General features: G+C 44.6%; 1 protein-coding gene across 3 annotated transcripts in view; it reads right to left on the bottom strand.

The window, feature by feature from the left end:
- Positions 1-14504, bottom strand: part of kalrn (kalirin RhoGEF kinase) — a 156508-nt gene that overhangs the window by 108116 nt on the left and 33888 nt on the right. For all 3 annotated transcript variants that reach the window (XM_023336251.1, XM_023336252.1, XM_023336253.1), the window contains exons 2-7: positions 12817-12891; positions 9536-9650; positions 6356-6548; positions 5398-5571; positions 5233-5316; positions 555-686 (exon numbers count right to left, since the gene is read on the bottom strand). In XM_023336251.1, the coding sequence (XP_023192019.1) occupies positions 555-686; positions 5233-5316; positions 5398-5571; positions 6356-6548; positions 9536-9650; positions 12817-12891 (773 nt within the window). The remainder of the gene's footprint in view (positions 1-554; positions 687-5232; positions 5317-5397; positions 5572-6355; positions 6549-9535; positions 9651-12816; positions 12892-14504) is intronic.

Below are 14504 nucleotides of genomic sequence, written 5' to 3'. Positions count from 1 at the left end.
ATGCAGTTCATATCAAAACAGCAGCTCTGGGAAGGTATTCTAACATCCTGCAAAGAAATTCAAGCAGAAACTCCACAAACTCACAAGTTCAATGGATCAAGAATTGTGCAGGTGATATCAAAGAAGGGGTCCTATGTTAACTCGGTCTGTTAAGATGTTTTTGATTGAAATAGCTTTTGACTTTAGTACATGTGACCACTTAATGCTGCACATTTAAAGAATGACCGTTTGCAGTTCTTTATAATCCATAAAATTTTTTGAAAATCTGCTGTGCATAATAATTTGGAACAGTGCATTTTGAGTTTTTTATTTTTGAAAAAATACTGTTCTCATCGGGAGCTTTGTTCAGTAAAATTTGATTTATACTGTAATAGTTCATGACTTGAAAATTATACTGAGCATCATTCGCATTGATCATTTAAGAAAATCTGAGAAAATATCACTTGCATAATAATTTGGAACACGGTGTAAGTTTTGTGTCTTACCTCTAGTTTTATGAGTAAAGGCAGATATATTCCCAGTTCAAGGGATCCTTCCTGCTGTCAGATTCTTACCTTGGGTACCAGACTCTGAAAGTCAGCAGAACCTGAGATGCAGTTCCTTCCAGAAAATCCATCACTGGATCGAATACACTGAAGCAACCTTTGGCCTTCCCGGTCCAACTCCTCCACTGGAGCCTTTAGCACCTGAAACGGTATTAACTGGGACTTTAAGGCAGGGCACGTCCATTTGTACAGCACATTTCAGCAACAGGCATTTCATGGTGCTTCACACTCTAAACAGATGAATCTTTAGCCTTGATTTAAAGGAACTCAGTGTTTCGATTTTTTGGCAGTTTTCTATCATTTTGTTTCAGATTAGTGGAGAATAAAAACTGAATGCTGCTTCTCCTTATTTGGTTCTGGTTCTGAGGATGCAGAGTAGACCAGAACCAGAAGACCAGAGAGGTCTGGAAGGTCTTTAATTTATGTTAGTACTAAGGCTTTCAGTGATTTATAAATCTGTTCTCTTAGTTACAAGGAGCCTGTGTAAGGACACTAGAACTGGAGTGATGTGCTCTATATGACTGGATGAGTTTCTCTAGATCTTGCTCAGACATTAGTCCTTTGATCCTGGAAACATTCTACAGGTGATTGAACTGTCTTTGACCTGTCTGTAGGTTCAGGTCAAAGTTCATCACTACACCCAGATTTCAGGCTCACTTCTAGTTTCCAGCTGTAATAATTAAAGCTATGTGTTGACTCTAGATCGATCCTCTTTAGGTCCATAATAATAATAACTTCAATTTTCTTTCTGTTCAGCTGGAGAAGCATGTTCACTCATTAATTTGGTTTATGCATCTACACCACATGTGTCAAACTCCAGTCCTCAAGGGCCGCTGTCTTGCAGTTTTTAGATGTGCCACAGGTACAAAACACTGGAATGAAATGACTTAATGACCTCCTCCTTGTGTAGATCAGTTCTCCAGAGCCTTAATGACCTAATTATTCTATTCAGGTGTGGTGCAGCAGAGGCACATCTAACAGTTGCAGGACACCGGCCCTTGAGGACTGGAGTTTGACACCTCTGACCTACACAGTGCTTGTATGAGTTCATGGTCACATGGTGACCATGAACTAATTTACAGCTGTGTATCATCTGCATCGTTATGGTAACTAATCCTATTACTTGTTATAATCTGGGCTAGCAGGAGCATTGAGATAATAAATAAATGGGGCCCCAAGGCTGAACATTGTGGTGCTCCACATTTCTCAGCTCTATTGAAAAAATTTCTATTGGCATAAAAAAAACCTGTTCTTTAGGTCAGACAAGAACCAGAGAGAGTGACCCAGCTCTGGTCAACACTGAGGTCCAGCAGAACCAGCACTGTGGTTATATGGATGTCACTGAACACTTTGACCAGGGCAACCTCAGTACTGTGGTAACCACAGAAACCCGACTGAAAGACATCAAAGCGGTTGGTTATCATTAGGAAGCTATGCAACTGCTGAAACAGCTTTTTCAGTAATTTTGCTGATGAATAGGAGGTTGGTGTCATGCGGTGTGGTGAGGGTTGGTGAGGCAGACGCTGTAGACCCAGGTAAGATGAATGTGATGATGAATTTAATTGTAAATAAGTCCAGTAACAAGCAGCAGGCACAAGGAAACACAGAACGACGAAGAAGCTAACATTGACGCTACATTGACGAGGACCCGACGAGGAACAAGGAACACAGGTGGAGTTAAATACACGGGAGGGTAATCACAGAGACGAGACACACCTGGGAACAATCAAGGGGAGGACAGGACAACGAAGAGACTTAAGGACACAAAAAACTCTAAATGAACACAGAAAACACAGATCCTGACAGTACCCCCCCCTCAAGGGCGGCTACCAGACGCCCAAAAAAAAAAAAAAAAAAAAAAAAAAAAAAAAAAAAAAAAAAAAAACCACAACAAGGGTGGGCGGAGGGGCGCCGGATGGGGGGCCAGAGTCCAGAAAAAACTAAAACACAACAAGGGTGGGCGGAGGGGCGCTGGACGGGGGGCCAGAGTCCAGAAAAACAAAAAACAACCCACCATCGTGGGCGGAAACACAAGAGGGGCCAAGAGTCCAAAAACAAACAAAAAACTACCCACAGGGTGGGCGGAGGCAAAGGAGGCAGGAACCACGGAGGTGGTCCGGCGGTCGACCGCGGCGCTGGAGGCGGGAACCACAGAGGCGGTCCGGCGGCCGTCCGCGGCGCTGGAGGCGGGAACCACGGAGGCGGTCCGGCGGTCGACCGCGGCGCTGGAGGCGGGAACCACGGAGGCGGTCCGGCGGCCGACCGCGGCGCTGGAGGCGGGAACCACGGAGGCGGTCCGGCGGCCGTCCGTGGCGCTGGAGGCGGGAACCATGGAGGCGGGAACCACGGAGGCGGTCCGGCGGCCGTCCGCGGCGCTGGAGGCGGGAACCACGGAGGCGGTCCGGCGGCCGTCCGCGGCGCTGGAGGCGGGAACCACGGAGGCGGTCCGGCGGCCGTCCGCGGCGCTGGAGGCGGGAACGACGGAGGCGGTCCGGCGGCCGTCCGCGGCGCTGGAGGCGGGAACGACGGAGGCGGTCCGGCGGCCGTCCACGGCGCAGGAGGTGGCGATGAGTCCCGGGGACCGCCCACAGACGGCGACGACGAGCCCCCCGGGGCAGGGTCTCTGGTGGAGCACAGGGGGTCTCGGTCGGAACGCTGGGGGTCTCGGTCTCGGGTGGAACACTGGGAGTCTCGGTCTCGGGTGGAACGCAGGGAGTCTCGGTCTCGGGTGGAACGCAGGGAGTCTCGGGTGGAACGCAGGGAGTCTCGGGTGGAACGCAGGGAGTCTCGGGAGGAACGCCGGAGGTCAGGGTCTCTGGAGGAACGCTGGAGGTCAGGGTCTCTGGAGGAACGCTGGAGGTCAGGGTCTCTGGAGGAACGCTGGAGGTCAGGGTCTCTGGAGGAACGCTGGAGGTCAGGGTCTCTGGAGGAACGCAGGGAGTCAGAGTCGGAACGCAGGGAGTCAGAGTCGGAACGCAGGGAGTCAGAGTCGGAACGCAGGGAGTCTCGGAAGGAACGCTGGGAGTCTGGGTCTCGGAAGGAACACTGGGAGTCTCGGAAGGAACACTGGGAGTCTCGGAAGGTGCGCCGGCTGGAACGCCGGCTGATTCGGCCTCGGGTGCGCCGGCTGGAGGTGAGCCGGAGCGGAGCCTCGGGGCCGGCTGCGGGGGCGAGCCGCAGCGAAGCCTGGGAACCGGCTGCGGGGGCGAGCCGCAGCGAAGCCTGGGAACCGGCTGCGGGGGCGAGCCGCAGCGGAGCCTGGGAACCGGCTGCGGAGGTGACAGCTCCGGAAGGCGACGAGGGGCCGGGTCCACCGGCGGCTCACGTCGCTGTCTCCGGGCGGCCTGGGGTGCGCCGGCTGGAACACCGGCTGATTCGGCCTGGGGTGCGCCGGCTGGAACACCGGCTGATTCGGCCTGCGGTGCGCCGGCTGGAACGCCGGCTGATTCGGCCTGCGGTGCGCCGGCTGGAACGCCGGCTGAGGCCTCGGGTGCGCCGGCTGGAACGCCGGCTGAAACGGCCTCGGGTGCGCCGGCTGGAACGCCGGCTGATTCGGCCTGCGGTGCGCCGGCTGGAACGCCGGCTGATTCGGCCTGCGGTGCGCCGGCTGGAACGCCGGCTGAGGCCTCGGGTGCGCCGGCTGGAACGCCGGCTGAAACGGCCTCGGGTGCGCCGGCTGGAACGCCGGCTGAAACGGCCCCGGGTGCGCCGGCTGGAACGCCGGCTGAAACGGCCCCGGGTGCGCCGGCCGCACCGGTTGGGGGTGCTGGTCCCGGAGCTGGAGCTGGATCCGGGCTGGCGGAGAGACTGTGCGGCTTGGGAGGCAGAGGTTCGCCAGCCATGACGGCTAGAGCCGCCATACGCTCCCACTCTGCCTCCCTCTGCAACTCCACCAACCCCGGGTGCGGAAAGCGAGGAACCCAGTAGTCCAACAGGAGCCCCAAGCGGATGGCGAAACCGAGCCGTCGGATGGCAGCGTACGGCTTGGCCATCGCCTCCTTATACTCGCTGATCGTTTCCGTCAGCTCCTTTATATCTTCTGGGTCCATGATGTAAAACTAAAAAATAGCGTGCCTCACCGTTCGTCCTGGTCGGGTCCTTCTGTCATGCGGTGTGGTGAGGGTTGGTGAGGCAGACGCTGTAGACCCAGGTAAGATGAATGTGATGATGAATTTAATTGTAAATAAGTCCAGTAACAAGCAGCAGGCACAAGGAAACACAGAACGACGAAGAAGCTAACATTGACGCTACATTGACGAGGACCCGACGAGGAACAAGGAACACAGGTGGAGTTAAATACACGGGAGGGTAATCACAGAGACGAGACACACCTGGGAACAATCAAGGGGAGGACAGGACAACGAAGAGACTTAAGGACACAAAAAACTCTAAATGAACACAGAAAACACAGATCCTGACAGTTGGAGATCAACCTGTAATTCTGCAGCAGTGATTTGTTCAGATTGTTCCTTCTTATCAGTCGTTTGATAACTGCTGTTTTTAAAGCCTGGGGGAAAACACCTGATGAGAACGATGAGTTTACTATTCAGATCAGATCAAATGCAATGACAGGCAGAATTTCTTTAAACATGTGGGTAAACTGCAGAGGTATCAGGGGGAGGAACTTAGTCGGTGTGTTTAATTAAAGTAATAGTTTTTCCACTTTTAGGTAGATCAACTTTTGTACCTTTTTCTTCAGCTGTGTGTGCTCCTCTATTAATCGCCGGGATCCTTCTACATCTGCAGGAAAGTCTTTTATGGACAGAAGTTCCTGTAAGAAAGAACATATCTTTGTCATTTAGTTAAAAAAAGGCTTTTGATTGTCTTAGTCCTGGATCCCTCAGCTGCGTACCTGAAGGTCCTCCAGTCTAGACAGCAGGTGAACAGCATTGGACATGAACTCCTCCAGAGACACTCTCAGCTCGATCCATTCCTCATGGTTGTAGTCCAGAGAGCCTTCGAAGTCTTCGGTTAGCTGTGAGGGATCTACCAGTTTGGCCAGGCCTTCTACTGAAACCATACTGGTCTGCTTACACAGACCAGAAGACAGAAAAAGGAATTGGTCAATGAAACAGCAAAGTTTCCTTACATAAAAATATTGATACTGCACTGGGACTAATCACTTTACAAATGATTTCAGTAAAAACATGTAAAAACTGAATAAGATTTCATAATTTCACAGTGGGGTAACTACTGTGAACTGTAAACATGCCGACATGACCTGGTGGGCCGGTCTGTTAATAAACCTCTCTCACTTCAGACCAGAAGAGGACAGTGGTTGATTTTTAGACTTTTGCCGAGGTAAATAAGATCAGTGGATGAGATCAGCTTCACATGTAAGAATCAGTTGAACACCGATCTCAAAGAATTAAGGAAATCGACACCAATAAATCGGCTGGTCAATAAATCAGGGCACAATACATACAGCCTCATGCAGACCCACAATGCACTGCGACTAGATGCTGCCAGCTCTGCGAGGCATTCTCTGCTTCGTATATATATATATATATATATATATATATATATATATATGTGTGTGTGTGGGTGTGTGCGTGTGTGTGTAGTGCATGTGAGAAGTGTGTGTGCCCATAGCCATCATTGTGAAAGCTGAAAATGGCAGATTATGAAGTGAAGGAAGCTTCTTTGTAAATCTGAGACTTTGTGCTTTGATAAGATCTTAAACTGCAGCTTCACATGCCAGTTGTTTGCCTGCTCTGCCACAACACAGTTTAAGGATGTAAAAAGTTGTGTACATATGCAACTTCAGTGGAAAATAAAAATAATTTTGTGCAGCAGCTCATTTATCCAACCTCAAAGGAGAACTTTGCACTTCCAAAGTTGGTCTTCTGTTTCTGCCAGAAGTTGTCTGGTTTGATGATGAGAGCCACACAGATCTCAGCTGGGAAATACTCCTGCAGTGTCTTCAGGAGAGGCTTGATTAGCTCCCACTTCGATCCTCGCATGTCGATGATAACAGTAAATCCCCGTTTGCAGACATCCTCACTGATGGGAGAAACAGAATCAACATGCAGGTGAGAGGAGACCACAGAGCTGAACATCAGAGAGCAGGAGAGGATATGCTGCAACAGCTACACATCCAAAAGTCCCGCTGATTCTCCCTTTCCTGCCATTACATCAGACTTCCTGGGAAGTTTAAGTACTGTGCTGCTCCTGAGAGATGCCATCTCAAAGGGTTTGACCAGAACAGGACCTCCTTTTCTAGTTTTTTGAAGATGCTTTACATTTCACCCAGAATGTTTCTTTAATTCTGATCATGGGCTGGAAATTCCACTGAGAACTCCAGGCTTCAAAACCATTAATGGGACAATCATAATGGGAGCACTCAGCACAGATGGGTCACTGACCAACCTCTTACATTTGGGTTCATTGTTACAAACACACACAAACACATTTCTGCCTGATAAAAACGTGTAGCAAGTCCAGAAACATATAAACCTTATATTGCAGCAGCATAAACACACGATGGGATCATTTAAAAACGCAACATTTATTCTGACTGAATTTATTTAGTAGGAGTAAATAAAATGTGAGGAGGGATTTGGTTGTAATAAAATCACTTGAAGCCCAATTATTTTCCTCCACACTGTAAAAAATTGCAACCGTCTTGTTATACCAGTAAAACAGCACCTGAAGGAAAGTTCGACCAGTTGATCTCTCCTGATCAGCCAGAGTCCTGCATCGTCCCTGCTCTCCTCTCTTCAGCTCACTCCACGAGTTTTTAAAGGGCACAAGGACTGAGACACTGTTGAAGAAAGGTTGATTTCTGTCTTGGTCTGACTACGGAAGAATCATTATGTAATTGAAAGGTCCAGTGATAAGATATTTTCAGTTTTCTGACAGAAGTAACCATATCCTATAAAAATCTCCTGAAGTCCCCAAGAGTTCTACACTACACTCCAACGAGTCTGCCTCAGCATTTAGAAGAGAAAGAGGCCCACAGCATCACAGATCCTCTGGCATTCTGTCCAGAGAGCATCAGGTTCTCTTCCACATCCCCTGTTTTACACTAAACTTATCCAAAGGGTTTGTTGACAAAAAATCTCACTTTTGGTCTGACTAAAATGCACTTAAAGTTTCAAAAGATTTCAAGTCTGATCTATCAAAGTTCCATTCCAGTAACATGTCTATCTTTGGTTTTAGTTTTACAAGTGGCATTTAACAAAATGTTTCTATAATGTGCCTGTTTGTAATTAAAGTGAACAGACAAAAGCACAACATGCCAAAGAAAATTCAAATCAGCAAAACAAAAGCCTGCATTGACAGACAAATCATCTGAAAGCACAAAATGACAGGTCTGACTGATGATTCACACCAAGATGAATGAAATGCTTTTTTCAGTTTTAGGAGCAGTTAAGCAGAGGTTGGTGAGGTAGTGGAGGACAAAAGAATAAAACATTTCCAACATTTAAAGGTGACACTTTGGTTTCTGTAAAATCCTTTCCTGCCCATCCATCCTGTAGTTGTTCATCTTCTTACTGTAAGTCAGTTCTTCATCTAACTACTCATTGGAAATCATCTTGACACAAAATACCGTTTCCTGCCTTTGCTCCAGTTTTAATTTCAGATGAAGTAATGAAAACAAATAGCATAGCAGTAACATCCCCAACATGTTTATGTGCAATGATTAAATTATATCACCTGTAGAACTGTAAGAAGCTATTATTTGCTTAAATGATTCATAAGTTGGATCTCAGAAGTTTACCAAATAAAAACATTTTTCTGCAGTTTTGCTGAGATCAAAATGTATCAGTCTCACCAATAAAACAATTCTTCAAAATAAAACAAGGATTTTTTCCAAACATAAAATGATATAACTGAACCAGAAGAGAGAGCATTGCATGTTATACAGCCTTGCTAAAAGTGAAACAGAGTTCTCTACTATGCTCCACAGCTGCTTTAAAGAGATATCTGCTTTAAATGTAAGGTGGTCCCTTCTTACCACCTTACATTTTGGTGGTTCCTCTGACCTCATTTTAAACACAAATTTCATAATGAAAATTACTTGTTAAACCCAGATATTTACATACATTACACAGAAAGTAACATCACCATATCTACTTGCTAAATGCAATGAAATAAAAATTCTTAAAATAATTCCAGTTCAAATGTTCACACACATTTCCTTAACATTTGGTAGGAATATCTTTTAAACTTTCAAATGGCCACTCCAAATAATTGACATATTCATGTTTTGATCCACTCTGTTACTAATTCGCAGGTTTATTTCATATCAGTGTCTTTTAAAATATTCGGCTGCTAATTGAATGGAAACATGCTGATATTACCTCCAACTTTAAATATCATACAGTATTAACATTAATCTAACAGCAGCAAATATTTTACCGCTTTTCTCAGGAAGGCACAAACTCTTCTCTTCACCATGGAAACAGCCGATGAGGTGAGCAGGCAAAGAGGGACTGTACTCTTTATTTAAGTTTAAATATTCTGGATATAACATAAAGAATGTTACATCTTTTCTCATTTTTATTTTAAAGATTTTTCTGCAGAGGTATGCAGGGATATCAGTGCCATGGATGACTGAGATCACCTTTCACCATCAGCAAGAATCTGCTTTCATTTTGCTCCTACAAGTCAAGTGAACAGGAAATCGAAATCAAGTGAAAAAGCGACCCAGTTCAGATCCCACAGAGAGTGGCTCCAGACTCTCTTTGACCTGTTTCTGATCAGATTTTTTGGACCTTCCATTTCTCCCAAGCACCCCCGGACTGGGCTGGAGCCACAGACTCAAACAGCGCTGCTTTCACAAAGATGCAAATCAAGCGCTGCTCCCCATCTGCTGCAGAGCTGGCCAAAGAAGGAGCACTTGATTCTACAACCAGGACAGCGCTTAACACACTCCTCACCCACACTTCTTCTTTCTAGGATCTGCCTGCCAGGTTAACAAAATGTCCAAGAGCAAAATACAAAAACATGGTGTGTATATGTGTTTGCAGCAGGACTTTGGGTACCTGGGGACAGTAGACAGGTAGGTGACCAGCCGCCTCAGGTCCTCCTGTTTTATTCGGTCGTGGTTGCTCCTGGCTGGAAATGTCAGAATTGGTCCTCCTCTTTTGTCTCGCCCACCTGGAAAATTCAGCAACCAGCGATGTTCAGTATTTAGAAAGTATTTCAATCACATTTTTATATTTACTAAGTAAGAAGATAATGACTGCTTTGGAAATGGAACTTGCATTTGAATTAGGGGTGCACCAATCTTTAAAAAGTCTGGCCTATCAATTCCGTTTTTAGCCAATACTCTTTTTTTGTCTGAAATGTTGCTAAACATAGCAAGAGTTGACAATAGTGGGGTGACTAGTTAATTGAAAACGTGCAGACATGACCTGGTGGGGGGTCAGTCAGTCAGACCTCTCACTGCACAGCAGAAGTGGACAGTGGTTGATTTTAGACCTTTGCTGAGGTAGATAAGATCAGTGAATAAGATCGGCTTCACATGTAAGTATCAGTCGATCACTGATCTCACAAAATGAAGGAATTTGGTGCCGATAAATCGACTGGCCATTTTATCGATTGGCTGATTTATCAGGGCACCCCTAACGGGAAATAATAAGGTTTCCTGGTTCCTGGATCAGGTCTGTTCTTGTTCTGAACTGAAGAAGCATTCTGAATGAGAGAAAACACGAGAATAAGTCCAGTTACCTCTGACTACATCACTACAGACCATGCATGTTCTATGATTAAAACCCAATGGTTAGGATTTCAAATGAGTGATAGTTGAAAACACCAGGTCGTATACACACTAGTTTTATCTGATTACTCTGATCTTTAAGGTCTGAGATGAGCAATGGAAGACTCTATGGAGACAAATGCAAGAATGTATTTATACCAAGTTCACTGAGCTCTAAACTAGCTAGCAAAGCTCATTCAGTTTAAGAAACACTTTAACATGTACCCAAGTACACAGTTTTATGATCACAACAGCTTCAGGGTTGTAAACACAATGTCATGATTAAGTCTTGGTCAGAGTGAAATGTATACATGTGTGCAAAAAGTTAGATTCCTGAGGTTGTGTACTACTACTTCCTCATGTTGTTTTTCAGACAGCTACAGATGTTGTTTGCTTTACCTCCTAAATAAATCAGGAGGTTTATCAATAATACTTACACATGTTTTCGTAATTTGTTTTTTCTTCATATGACTTAATCCATTTTTTCTTTCAATTTCACTACATGTCAGCGCTGAGAGGACAACACTGACATACAACGGTGTTCAAATCTAATAAAAGCAGCTAAAACTTTATATTCCATTCCGATTAAAATTCCATTTGGCTACTTAGTGGAACTGGTAGCAGCTGTGATTGTTGCAGATCCAACAATCACAGTTTCAAGATCCCTTGAAATCTACAGCAACTTACTGGAGACAAAATCAGTGCCATTAAACTTCCAAAAGTATTATTCCAGAGGTCAGGACTACTCCCTTGTTCATGCTGATGCTACAGTAACCAGGGCATGGTACCCCACTAACAGCTTTACAGTGTCTACCGGATTCTCCTCACAGCTATGTCAGACACAGCATGTTTTCTCCAAAACCATCCAAAACGTAAACTCTCTGAGTCTTTGTGATAAACGATGTGTGCTGAGATGGCTTGCTCAGATTAACGTAAGAAACACAAACCACAGTGTTTGTCTAAGTGCTACTCAATCGTGAAAAAGAGAGATAAAGAGAGAGAGGGGGTGGGGGGGTAGGAGAAAATGTTGTAGTGATCTATGAAAGAATCTTGATGACGAGTACTTGTTGGCATGCAACCTCTGACATGTTCTCTCTATTTCCTGCTCTGTCCCGCAGGTTCTCCACCACTTTCTCTTTTTGATTCAGACTTTTGTACTATGCATTACTACAACACAAAGAGATCAACACTCAAAGTACTACAGCTAATACGATCCTTATAAAGGCTTTATGTTTAGATTCACATATTTTCAGATACACTCTACCTTGGGCAATAACTACATCTTGCATTAACTTGTACCATGTGCTTTCAGTGATGTTGTAGTTATTATTACACATGTCTATGTTGTCTATTGATATGGCTAGGGTGTTGTCATGTGTTCTCTCTTTGTTTCTTTCTCTCTTTCCCTGTAAACCTTTCTACCCCACCTCTCTCTCTCTCTCTCTCTCTCTCTCTCTCTCTCTCTCTCTCTCTCGCTCTCTCTCTCTCTCTCTCTGTCTCTCTCTCTCTCTCTCTCTCTCTCTCTCTCTCTCTCTCTCTCAGTATATATATATATATATATATATATATATATATATATATATATATACTGTATACAATACTGAGTGCTACACTGTCAGAGAACAGGTTACATAAATGAATAAAAAAAGTTTTTTTTAATTTTGTCATATATTAGATCTATTGGTGACATGTGGAAAAGATAAGTCAACGTCACTTAATAATATAATATGAAGCTTTAAAAGTTTTGATCTGTCAAATATTCTAAATGCCAATTTGCACATTTGTTTTAGGTGTAACAAAGCTACTCCTAAAATAAAATAGTTTAAAGCTATGAGCCAAACGGTCCATCTAAGCTTTATGACATCAGTCTGTCAAGTCATCTGTCAACTCGTTCTTTTACCAAATATTCTATATTTCCATTAACAATCACATCCATCCTTCCAAGGATGGAGGCATTTTCCATTTTCCCAACATTTTTGTCAATCACTCTGACCAGCAATAATCACATAAGCAGCTCTTTCAACATCAGGCTTTCATGATTGCTGCAGAGAATCCCATTGTTCTTTGTCTAAATGAAACTCTCCATCTGTTTCCTCCCAAGACATGTCCTTACAGAATGTGAACATCTTTGGGACATCCGGGGGCTTATTTTGTCATGACATCTTATTTACTATGTGAAAATGTTTTATAGGGAGTGAGATGGCCTGTGGGCTGGGAGTGTTCAGGGTCTGCTTATATTGGCATTTAGTGAGAGCAGCAGGCAGACAGAAGGGAGAAGAACCCATAAATAAAGGTTATGTTGTGGAGAGCCCGGGATGATGTTTCTTCACTTAGGAAGCGTGAATCTAACTCCGTTAGATTCTCGCTGTTTTCACAGATATTCTAAATCTAAGAGGAAGTCTACCTCTGATTACTCTTTGTAGAGCTGTGTAATATCATTATGTGGATGTCCATATTAGCTTATTCTATGGTCATAATTCAGAGCATATCTCACATGTGATAACTGTAATGTCGAAGTTCCTTGCAGTCCTTGTTGGTTGACTTTCGGCATTGACAGACACTCACCCGACACGAAGGCGACTTTCTCCTTCAGCACAGGCAAAACATCAGACGCCTTTATGCCTTCAGTCCTGAGGGAGCCTGGAGAGACGAGAGAGAAACTCTCAGCATTAATCCCATTATCAGATCAACATTCCTGTGAGAGAGCAATCACACTTGGATTCAACTCTATATAACTGTCACACACTGACACTACTTTCTGCCTTTGACATGAATAAATATGATAATTTGTGTATAAATGCTGTATCCAGCCTTCCTTCAGAATCAGGACAGAACAATTTGTTTCCATTCTTATTCCTTTGTTCTCTTTTGATTTTTTGCTCAGTTCATCTAGTCGCCCGTCTGTCATGTTATAAAATCTCTCTCTCTTGTTCTTTTCTTTGTGTTCATGCTCTCTCAACCTCCCCTGCCTCCTCCTCTTCTCAGATGAAAACAAGCCCAAATGTCCACAACCTGCTGCGTGTGTAGGAGCATACGTGTGCATGTGTGTGGGGGTGCGTACACATGTGTGAGAGGGCGTCGTCGAGTGTGAGTGCATGGTGGTGCATGTGTGATACAAATCAAACACACATTCCAAACTGAGAACACTAAGTCAGCAGAATGTGTCTCAGGACACAGAAAGAGAGAGGAGGAGGGAGACAGTGGCTGTTATTGAATGTGTGATCTCCATGTTTCAGGACCATATTTTTATATCTGGTATATAATACATTAGTATGCATAACTGGCAGGGATCAAAAGTAAGGCTGAGTTTTACAAACCACTGAATTCAAGATATATTAGGACGTATGAATTTGACAAGTGATATGATTTCTGGTGAGCAGGGTGCATTTCATCTATGATTCGAATTGTGATTCGAATTGTGAAGCAACTCCTCCAGGAGTTCCTTCATCTTAATACATACTGATAATCTTGTTTTTATTTTTGTGCAGAACTTCCATCTACAGTTAATGACAGAAGTTATAGTTGTTACTGTTATTATTTGGGTTATAATAGGTGGAACCATTTTTCCAGAATGGACTAATGAGCCTCCATGCAATTTCAAAAGCTTTAAAAACTAAAATTGAGTCGGTGGTAGGAGTTTGCCCCGCAATAGGTAGGTTGCCAGTTCCATCCCTGTTCGTTGTGGTCTAGCCTAAAACACTTCACCCATCTTGCCTGATGGTGGTGGACATCATTGCCCAACAGGTGGCGCTGATGCATGGCAGCCTCTCCTCTGTCTGTCTGCCTCAGAGCAGCTGTGGCTACTCCAGTAGCTTGCCACCATAGGTGTGTGAATGTGAATGCATGAATGTAGCGTTTGTGGTTCTCTGGACTTGATACCAGTACAGCCCATTCACCAAATGTTCTTTATATTAAGAGAATTCCCCAGCTATGGTCAATGAGGGTTCATAAGCCTCAGTTTGCATAAAACGTTTTTAGAACATACAGAATCACATGCTAAAACATCTGAGTGAATGAATTTGAATAATTGGAACTGTATATGTTGTTTTGACCCTGTAGTGAAAAGGGATGATTTCAATTAATATAAACTTGTGCACCAAAATTTTATTCTCAAGAATCTTAGTAGCTCTATGCTAAATTATCACTCCAGCTGAAAACATGATTAGCTGTTATATGACAGAAGTATCAGGCCAATATGGACCCACATAACAGACCTCCAGGGTGCAAACTCAGCTGACAGCTGAACGACATAC

The sequence above is a fragment of the Xiphophorus maculatus genome, chromosome 7 (genome assembly GCF_002775205.1).
Source record: "Xiphophorus maculatus strain JP 163 A chromosome 7, X_maculatus-5.0-male, whole genome shotgun sequence".
Classification (NCBI taxonomy): domain Eukaryota; kingdom Metazoa; phylum Chordata; class Actinopteri; order Cyprinodontiformes; family Poeciliidae; genus Xiphophorus; species Xiphophorus maculatus.
This window is presented reverse-complemented; position numbering and strand designations above follow the sequence as displayed.